At 39.4% G+C, this 10878-nt stretch overlaps 2 protein-coding genes across 2 annotated transcripts in view; both read right to left on the bottom strand.

The window, feature by feature from the left end:
* The window catches only part of LOC135085021 (androgen-dependent TFPI-regulating protein-like), a 44444-nt gene that overhangs the window by 22235 nt on the left and 11331 nt on the right, over positions 1–10878 (bottom strand). The window lies entirely within an intron of this gene.
* On the bottom strand, positions 3744–7335 carry LOC135084952 (androgen-dependent TFPI-regulating protein-like). Its single transcript, XM_063979709.1, has 5 exons — positions 7290–7335; positions 6243–6408; positions 5580–5717; positions 4652–4872; positions 3744–3952 (listed from the first exon to the last, which is right to left on the bottom strand). Exons 1-5 carry the CDS (start codon positions 7307–7309, stop codon positions 3763–3765), a joined length of 735 nt encoding a protein of 244 aa, XP_063835779.1. The 5' UTR covers positions 7310–7335; the 3' UTR covers positions 3744–3762.

Consider the following 10878-nt stretch of genomic DNA (forward strand, 5'->3'; position numbering starts at 1 on the left):
ATCTTAACGAATTTGTTATCAATAATTTTAGCTGTTATCAATACATTAGAGAGAGATTAGATTTTTCTGTGGCTACAAATGTCAATAGCTTATTTATGGATTGATTGTTTAGTTTTGTTTAGTTCCGGTTAATTAGAATAGAACCACTCCCACTCGAATGTTAATTACCTAGTTAGCTCGCATTAATACTTATGACTACAATTTGTATATTTTAAAGATTGTAAACCCTTGAAAAGGAGGCTGGTTAATACTGGGACGTGTAAAAGTGCTTTTTAAAAGCCTATTTGCAAAAATAAACGAGTTTTATGAGTTTTTTTGTCTTACTCTTCCCGTGGATGTCGTAAGAGGTAACTAAAGGCACATTTATCAACCCAGAATGGGATCGTAACCGTATCATTTGTTATGGTGCTTACGTAGGGTGGACGCCTGATTGATCGCGAGGTAAGGGCCCTCGCCCACGGCGACAGCATCGCTACTAACGCGCGTTAGTCGCATTTGCAACGCACTACAGAAGTGATGCCAACGCGCGTTAGTCGCATTTGCAACGCACTACAGAAGTGATGCCAACGCGCGTTAGTCGCATTTGCAACGCACTACAGAAGTGATGCCAACGCGCTACAACAGCGCGACTGCATCGCTACAAAAAGTCGCCGTGGGCGAAGACGAGGACCCTAAGGCGTTTACGTTATGGTGCGGATAAGACAGTGTGCGTTGCAGTATGGAGTTTCATACAAAAAATACTGACCGTTTCGAGTTGATACGGTTACGATCCCTTTCTGGGTTGATAAGTCTGCTATGAGCTTAAAGCTTCAGCCAAACTAACGCGCGCATCCTGCGTGTGCGATGGCGATTAGAAATTGTGTTTGAATTTGTAGCGATGAGTTCATATCAACGCGTCCTGTCATTGGTCGCGGCGATCTATGCACGCGCAATGATCGCCATCGCCACCGCGGACGCGGACGTGGTATGCACGCGTTGGTTTGGACGAAGCTAGAATATACAAGTGTCAGGACTCAGGCCTCCCCAACCCGTCTGACCAATGTAAGGAGTGTAATCCAAATCCTCCCCTTTTCCTTTGGTAAAGGTCTCCTCCGGAACAAAATTGACCTTCACTGGTTGGGTTTTTATTGGCGGTCAACCTGTAGGTAGATCCTGGTTACACAGGAGTTGCAGCGGTGGGAACGAGAGGTGGGAATAGTCCCGTTTTCCTCTGGTGAATTTGATAGAGTCGCCCTTCTGCAGTGGAGACTAAATAACTGACGTAAGGAGGACGATGATGAATGGATACATTGGTAAGTAAAAAGAAGTTAAATACCTTTTTTTATTAATTGCACTGCAGTACTTATAAATACAGTGTGTCCGGGCATGTAGTGATCAAACTTTAAGGGCGTAATCGATGGACAATTTTATCGGTGAAAATACTTTAAATTTGGGGCTTGACCCATTTCTCGCATATTTACAAGGATTTAAGTTTTTAATTTTAAGTTTTCACCTCTTCCTTCAAAAACAAGTGATAGCTTGGGTAACTTAACATCAATAAGCAAATATTTTATATCATGCGATAGCCAATAAAATTATCTACTAGTAGAAGTAGAAAACAGACACAAGTTTCATACATTTTAAGGGAGTAAGAATGGATTTAATTAGAAATAAACATGATTTTTTTCACATCTTTTTCAGTTTTTTCCCAACATAAGAAAAACCAGGTCATTAAGGTATGTTTTATTTGCATTGTATTATTAGTATTTGAGCCATTCTACAAAACGAATGTAAATTTATTATTCTACGTCTATTAGTTTCGACGTATTTGTTGAACAGAGATACCCATTCCCAGCGGTTTCCATAGTAATCGGAATAGGTGGTGTGATTCTTTCAGGCAGTGCATTTTCGCATGTCGCGTGCCCTATGGAAACCGCTGGGAAGGGGTATCTTTGTTCAACAATTACGTCGAAACTAATAGACGTAGACTAATAAATTTACATTCGTTTTGTAGAATAGCTCAAATACTAATAATACAATGCAAATAAAACATACCTTAATGACCTGGTTTTTCTTGTGTTGGGAAATAACTGAAAAAGATGTGAAAAAAATCATGTTTATTTCTAATTAAATCCATTCTTACACCCTTAAAATGTATGAAACTTGTATCTGTTTTCTACTTCTACTAATAGATAATTTTATTGGCTATCGCATGATATAAAATTTTTGCTTATTAATGTTAAACTACCCACGCTATCACTTGTTTTTGAAGGAAGAGGTGAAAACTTAAATTTAAAAACTTAAATCCTTGTAAATATGCGAGAAATGGGTCAAGCCCCAAATTTAAAGTATTTTCACCGATAAAATTGTCCATATATTACGCCCTTAAAGTTTGATCACTACATGCCCGGACACACTGTATAATCTAAGGGAACTTATTTTTATCATTTGATCCGTACGCTCAAAAGGAGATACGGACGACATTGCACTTCAAGCATTATTAATAGTCTAGTCTAGCGGTAAACTCAGTCAATGCCTGAGGATTAGGAGCGGCACGGGAGGGCTGGCATTATTATGACGTGACTAGGGTTGCCAGGCGTCTGGCTTTAGCCGGACATGTTTGGCTTTTTAGGGACTTGTCCGGCCAAATATTGCCTTGTCCGGCTTTTGTTAGGCTTTTTATTTGGAAATTTGGATATTTGCAAGTCGAGCCACAGAATCATATGCGCACGTATCAGGATGTTGGTCAACAACCGATGATGATAGTAGGGTAAGGTGGGGCACAATGTTACACGGGGTACAATGTTACAATGCATATTTCTCCGTCCCTTTCTATAGTTGTATGATATTCAACGGCTCAGTTCAGCAGCTCTTATGAGCTTGACAAACGTGTATACCAACATCATACAACTAATAGAAAGGGACGGAGAAATATGCATTGTAACATTGTGTGTGCCCCACCTTACCTTACTAATTGCGGCTTTTAGGGTAAAATGTCCGGCCAAATGAAGCACAAAGTCCGGCTTTTGTGATTTTGGACCTGGCAAACTTAGACGTGACAGAGCATACAGATCTGAAATCTCGCTGACGTTTGACATCAACCAATACACCCTCCCGTGCCGCTCGCATACCTCAGTCACTGAGTGAGTTATGCGCTAGACCAGTGTTTCTTAACCAGTGGTCCGCGGACCACTGGTGGTCCCTGGAGGCATTCCAAGTGGTCCACGAAGACATCGTAATAAACAAGTGACGTGACGTGATGAGTCGAGTCAACACAACGCAAACGGCGCACAGTGAGCGAGAAATCGACCTCCCCTTTCATAGGATTTTGAAAAAAAAAAGTGGTCCCTGACAAGACAGAAATTTGGTAAAATGGTCCCTCGTGACTTAAAGGTTAAGAACCACTGCGCTAGACCAATACTTCTATTTTTCAGCTTTTAGCCTAGGCGCAGACCACCAACTTTTTGTCGGCCGATAGTTTAGTCGGGCAGTTAATCAGTAAGGCATGTATGGAAGAGCGTACATTGCATCGATTGATTCTTCATACAAATTAGAATCGGGCCCAACTATCGGCCGACTAAAAGTCGGCGGTCTGCGCCTAGGCTTATACAAATTCAAAACGTTTATTTCCTAAAAAATAGTAATACAGGGTGATAATGTTAAAATAGGATCATGTGTTTAATCTGCTCGCAGACATGCAAAAATTACAGGATTCAATATATTAATATAGTTTAAGATGCTATCGCATGGTCGTCACCGTAAAATATCCAAGGTTAAAATATTCTATTTAATTTTGTCTTTCTCTTCCCTGCAGCTCCAGACCCAGTCTCTGTACCGCCACTGAAGGTGGTATCCGCAGCAGATTACCAAAGGGACGAAAGTCATCACCACCCAGAACCATACTGTCCCACGCAGGACATTCAGTATGTCGTAAGGGAAACTCTTGATGTCGACGTACCCTGTGTATAGAGTCCTGAAATGAGAAAAGAAAGATTGAACTTGGCTTGACACGCTGCCGTGTCTAGATAAAAAAAAATATCAGCATCGTTTCACCACCTGGTGGACCGATGACCTCATAAAGTTAGCAGGAAGGTGCTGGATGCAGGTCGCCAAACGATGTGGAAGTCATTGGGGGAGGCCTATGGACGTCCACGTGCCTCCCACATCATAATTCATAATACTTTATTGCTTCATTTGGTAAGAAGGTCTTAAGGTGCTTCCCACGACCTTCACCAGATCGTCGGTACACCGAGTGGGAGGCCTGCCTACAGTACATATTCTGATTTACGGTCTTGAGAACGAGGAACATATTGCTACCCCCTTATTAATAAAAAAATACACCCTACTTGAACTCTGTTTTAAAATGACATTTCCATACTGAACGTCACTTTAAAACAGGGTTCTCTTTATGGTGTAACTTTTATTAATAAGGGGGTAAGATTTTGTTATAACACGGACTACGATGTACCTACCTAAGTAGAAAAGGGAGACAGAAAGTCAATTACAGAAAGAGAAAGAATTAAGTAAGCAAGGAATCGACAACAACTGTGCGACGGGCGGCCACAGTGAGTGGCTATTGGACAAAATTCTACGTGCTCAGCGACCGGACTTTAGATGGCGCTGTATAAATGATCGAAAGATATGTATTTATTTATACATATTTTCTACTTACGTCGCAACATACAATATTACAATTGCTGATATGTGCATGAATTTTCCGCTGCTTCTCGAAACGCTGTCCTTTGGCAATAAGGCCAGTTCCCAGAGAGAGAACAGGAGTACACCCAAATGGCTGAAGTAGTTGTCGAACTGGGTCATCACCAGGTCGGACACTTTGGGGTATATCAGTTCTCTGTCGTAGAAGTATAAAGGCCAGAAGGCTGACGATAACCCCTGAAATATAAAACAAAATATGTAACTCTTTTCCAAAGAAGTGCGCGTGAAGTCCCTGTAATGTAGTATTCAAGAATGATAGTAATATTTGAAGTATAGATAAGTAATCACAATAATAATGAATGGATAATCTAAAAAGAGGCTGACAAAGGTGACAGAGTTTCTTCCGCCCCTTCTTCTCAGCACCAGCCCATATAGAGAGAGATATCATTAAATCTGATTTTTATGTATAATATTTGGAGAATAATTATTAGAAATATTTTCCCCAACAGCCAGATAGTTTTGACAGTTCCAACTGTTCCAACAACAGTTTTTTTATGGTAGGTAGCTCCCAAAGCCACGATGACCCAAACTTCATAATTCACCAATATTATATCCTATATTGGGAGTATACGCTGACAAACTTTCAGCTTTTATAAAATGACATAGGTCTGGCGTTCACTAGCTCTTAGTCTAATATGTTGTTCCGAAGTGGTGGTAGGGCAAGCTATATTTGGGACGTGTATAAGTGCCCTAGTAGGGCCTACGTACTGGATAAACAATTTGAATTTGAATCAATAGAAATTAACGACATAATACATATTATAGGAACTCAGTATTGGTACTGGGACAAACTATTCTTTAGGTGCCTTTAGACAATATTGGCGTTGGGACCAACGTGTCAAGTCAACATGAAAGTTTTGTATAACCTTTGTAGCACTACTTACAAAAGACAATGGCAAGATTCCTCCGCATAGCAAAGTGTACCTGTACCTCCTTAGCCACCCGGGTACGATCGCTTCTGATTTAGCCCATGACGTTATATCGCATACTAAAGAAAGTATACAATACGTCATTTGGAATAACTGAAAAAGAAAAGCAAAAAAAGTATAATGTGACCCGGCGAATTTCGTTCCGCTTCTGAAAATGTTCTATGCCCATGTTCATCAGGCATAATGTAGGATTCTAATGATGAAAAAAACTTATGTTCTGTTCAGAACTCTGTTCAGCCCCAAGATTAACTGGTAGAAAATGCCTTATGGCATTAAGTTCGCCTTATGTACCAAGCTTAGGAAGCATTAGAGTTTGAATAAATGATTACTATAATGTCGATAACGTAGGCCATGAAATGATGAGAAAGGTTGACGGTGGTGATGATTGCAGTGGTAATGGTGGAAAAGATGATAAAATAAGTGATGATAATGATGGAGACTGCTGAAAATAATGATGATGATTACCATGCCCCAAATGGTGACATATCTAGCGTTGATGATGAAACGATGGGAAAGGATGACGGTGGTGATGATTGTAGAGTTGGTAATGGTGGAAAAGATGATACAATAGGTGATGATAATGATCGACACTTTGCTGAAAATAATGATGATGATTACCATGTTCCAAATGGTGACATATCTAGAGTTGAAGTCCATTCGGTATTGCAAGGCAGGGTTCGATGGAAGGTGTTCTTCTACTCTTTTCAATACAGCACGAAGGGTGATGAAGTATGTTGTTAATATTCCTATGTATCCAGCAATCCTGAGGCAGGCATGTCTTGCACTGAAATTAAAATACAGGGTGTGGTTTTGTAACACAACGCCCATCTCAGGAGTGGTAGTACACATGACAGTAATTACAAGAAAAATAGAAATACAATTTTAACTACTATTAGGTATATTATTAGTAAAAAATGTCAAACATCTCCTAAAACTTTTGAGACGGCGCTTGTTACCGCCTCCACCAACCCCGCGTACCCCGCTACACCACCGAGCACATGCGGCCGCCGCCCCAGGAAAGCGGGGGGACTGACTAATAGTTCGCCCGCGTAATAATATTTTTTTTCTGACTTCATGGATTTTTCCATGAATTTTTTTAATTTTTTTTATCAATTTTTTTTTGGCATCAGTGTCGTGTATACTACCACCCGTGCCACGGGCGTTGTTTTACAAAACCACACTCTGTATGTTCGTTATTTCAGCCAAATGACGTCCACTGCTGAACAAAGCCTTTCCATAACGACCGGTCCTGCGCTGCCTGCATCCAGGTTCTTTCCGCGACCTTCACAAGTTCGTCGGTCCACCTAGTAGGAGGCCTGCCCGCATTACGTTTGCTAGCCCGTGGTTGCCACTCGAGAACTTCTCTGCCTCAACGGCCATCGTCTCTACGAGCTATGTGCCCCGTACTGCCACTTAATTTTAGCAATTCTGCGAGCTATGTCGGTCACTTTGGTTTTCCTGCGGATCTCCTAATTTCTGATTCGATCACGCATGGAAACTGGTCGTTGTGTTGGGTCGTTGGCGGTCAATCTGTAGATCTTGGCTACACAGGAGTTGCAGTGGTGGGAACGAGAGATGGGAATAGTCACGTATCCATTTCAATATTTATTTTAAACATCTTGAAATTAAAACTAAATAGATTATTTAATTTATTACTTTACATACCTCTGAGTTTGCGTCGACATTGTCGGAATAAAAAATGGCAAATTCACAAAAATTTGCGCTTTTTGAAAGAAAATATTTAACAGCGAAAAAATCTAAAGGTCAAAAATGAGCCAAGTATTGTACTCGTACTCATATAAAATTAAGATTGATATTTTTTTATTATCACTTCGCTATCACTACATAGTATAAGACAAAGTCGCTTTGCGCTCCCTATGTATGCTTGCTTATATCTTGAAAACTACGCAATGTACGCAAAAAATGTATCAAAATACTGTTTTTTAGTAGATAGAGTGATTCAAGAGGAATGTTTTTAAGTGTACTTAGCAGCCATGCGAAGCTGGGGCGGGTCGCTAGTTAGATGTAGTTGTGTACAGTTGTCGTTATTGTCCTTTTTTGCAGGAACTGCTTTTTGCTGGATCCTGTTTATTAGTATACGTGTTTTAATATTATTTATATTATCATTCACTTGAACATCTCGTTTGCAGTGTCTCGCATAAAATCGATTGGAACTTACATAACAGTTTTGCGGGATCTGCTGCATTAATGGATTCCGCAAAACTGAATAACCCTAAGATGCCACAGCGTTTACAATTTTGAAGCCGTTATTCATACAATAGAAAATAAGTATTACATTTTTTCAACTTGGCCTCACCACTACCGAGCAACTGCACAACATTAACAAGTAGATAAAATGTAATAAAGTCCTATGTTAAAAGAGCAAAGGTTAACGATAACACGATATGTTATCGTTACTTTCATGTTAAAGTATAATTTCTATTCAAAATCTAAACGAAACTAATGACATCATAGTTTATTCCATGACTAGCTTTCCGCCCGCGGCTTCGCCCGCGTGGAATTTTGTCTGTCACAGAAAAGCTTTATCGCGCGCGCCCCGTTTTCAAAAACCGGGATAAAAACTATCCTATGTTCTTTCCCGGGACTCAAACTATCTCTATGCCAAATTTAATCAAAATCGGTTCAGTGGTTTAGGCGTGAAAGCAAGACAGACAGACAGAAAAAGTTACTTTTGCATTTATAATATTAAAGTATAGATTTCTACTAGGACTAGGTTTTTAATAACGCAGTCAGTGTCTGGGGTATAGGAGCGGCACGGGAGAGGTGACATTGGCATAATATTGTGACGTCATAGAGCAGTATTTCCCAAAGTGGGCGATAACACCCTCTTGTGGCCGCTGCTTAAAGGGGGGCGGTAAGAGACCCAGAAAAAAAATGGGACGTTGTGTAGAGGCTTGGGAGGCGTCATTTACTAGGAGGACTCTTAGACACCGACTGAGCACTCGACACTCGACTACAAATGGGGGCGCTAAAAAAGAATTTATTCTCAAAGTGGGCAGTAGAAAAAATAAGTTTGGGAACCGCTGTCATAGAGCATACAAGTCTGAAGCATATTTCAAGCCTCGCTGACTGAAAAAACATACCTTTATTCATTATCAGGAGCAGAGGTTGCAGCGGTGGAAACTATCTGGGAATAGTCCAGTCCTCTAGATTCAAGAGTTCTAGACAGTAATAAGCATTATTCTACAAATCATACTATTAATTTTTTATTCTTGATAATGTATTGTAGTAGATAACAACTTTAATATGTTATATCTTTTGACCTACTGATATCAATCTAAGGAAATTGCATTATTAAGTGACAAAGGACATAGTATAGTCATAGCAGTAAATTATCAATTACAAAATATGATAGATGTAGTTAGAATAATAATCTCGTAATCAGTGAATAAAGATTTGTTTGCAAAATCAGTCAAAAGTGGTTTTAATTAACTAAGGGCTTCGGACAAACCAGTTAAAAAGACTGCCCAATTTCATAATTTTAAGTGACCACTATGATAACACATAACAGGAATTTTGTTTTCATAGGGGTCACTTAAAATTAGGGACTGATGGTGAAAACGGGTATTCGACAGCGAACTTTTGCGTTTATTCATAATTTTCTAATTTAATTCTTTCAGGAATCGAACCCTGACTTCATCATCATCATCATCATCATTTCAACCATATAACGTCAATCAACTGCTGAACATAGGCCTCCCCAATGATTTCTAAACTGACCGGTTTACCAACCAGCCTGCATCCAGCGCCTTCCTGCTACCTTTATGAGGTCGTCTGTCCACCCTGTACTTATTAGTATTCAAAGCAGGTCTTCATGCTTTTGGACTTTGATATAATGGAGATTCAAACTGAAAATTTTATTATCATAAAAAGTATGTCAGTGTGTGTGTGACGCGTGTTAACTGAGTATGTGTTTATACTGTGGCAAGAGTCTGACTTAAGATTAAATTCGCCGTTAACGCTAAGTAAATAGAGTTCGGTTTCAAGTGACTGATTAGCTGATAACTGTACTCGTAAAGTAGCGGCGTCTATAGGGATTGGAGTATGTTACATAGGAGAAGCAGATGCGAGAGCGATTTTAGAGATCCACGTTTCATATATTTTTGGTCCAAAATCAAAAGTGATGGCCAACAAAAAAAAGTGCTGTATTCTGACAGAATACGTCTGCCTTAGCATTTGTTACTATGACACCAAAGCCGTAGCTCCACTGTGCGTCGAGTATTTGAGATCTAAAAGTCATCGACTATTCATACATTTTTTGTTCAAAATCAAAAGTGTCGGCCAATAAAAAAAAAAGTGCTGTATTCTGACAGAATACGTCCGCATTAGCATTTGTTACTATGGCACCAAAGCTGTAGCACCACTATGCGTCGAGTATTTGAGATCTAAAATTCATCGACGATTCATACATTTTTTGTTCAAAATCAAAAATGTCGGCCAATAAAAAAAAAAGTGCTGTATTCTGACAGAATACGTCCGCTTTAGCATTTGTTACTATGACACCAAAGCTGTAGCACCACTGTGCGTCGTAGTATTTGAGATCAAAGTCAGTCGTTTCATATATTTTTAGAACTCAAATACTACGATGCACAGTGGTGCTACAGCTTTGGTGCCATAGTAATAAATGCTAAGGCGGACGTATTCTATCAGAATACAGCACTTTAATTTTTTGGCCGGCACTTTTGATTTTGGACCAAAATGGATGATGTCCTTTAAAGTAATAATAAAATGACAAAAATAGCATTAGTTATTTAATTTTTAGCGTTAAGAATTGCATCTTAAACTAAATTGAAAATTAAATATTATAAATATTAAATACTTGAAAAATTCGAACTGCCTAAGGTGGGCATTGAACCCACGACCTTGCCGGGCGACGTAGGCAGTTCGATTTTATCAAGTTATTTATAATTTTCAAAATAGTTTTCAAAGTCAAAAAAGTCAAAATTTCTTTATTTGTTTAGACTAATAAATAGTTCTTACAAATCGTCATTTTGCTCTTAAGGAGCCTCTACATGTCTCATAATCTTTTTACCCTACCAGCGCTTCGAGACCAACATTTGGCAAGTGCTGAGAAGAAGCGCCGCAACAAACTCAGTCACCACTGTCTGCCGGTTAATATAAATAAATAGAAATAGCAGTAGTAGGTACATTCGATTCAGGAGCAGTTCACTGAATTTACCATGCATTCTTGTATAGTGTATCTTATAAGAATGGGTATACAAAATTGCGTGGT

This window comes from Ostrinia nubilalis, chromosome 27 (genome assembly GCF_963855985.1).
Source record: "Ostrinia nubilalis chromosome 27, ilOstNubi1.1, whole genome shotgun sequence".
Taxonomy (NCBI): Eukaryota; Metazoa; Arthropoda; class Insecta; order Lepidoptera; family Crambidae; genus Ostrinia; species Ostrinia nubilalis.

What these genes read in the sequence shown, in the direction of transcription:
- LOC135084952 (XM_063979709.1), bottom strand. Translation starts at nt 7,309, where the DNA reads ATGTCGACGCAAACTCAGAG. An exon ending in ATGTCGACGCAAACTCAGAG is followed by an intron (nt 6,409 to 7,289) that starts GTATGTAAAGTA and finishes TTTTAATTTCAG; the next exon opens with TGCAAGACATGCCTGCCTCA. An exon ending in GTAATATTGTATGTTGCGAC is followed by an intron (nt 3,953 to 4,651) that starts GTAAGTAGAAAA and finishes TTCTCATTTCAG; the next exon opens with GACTCTATACACAGGGTACG.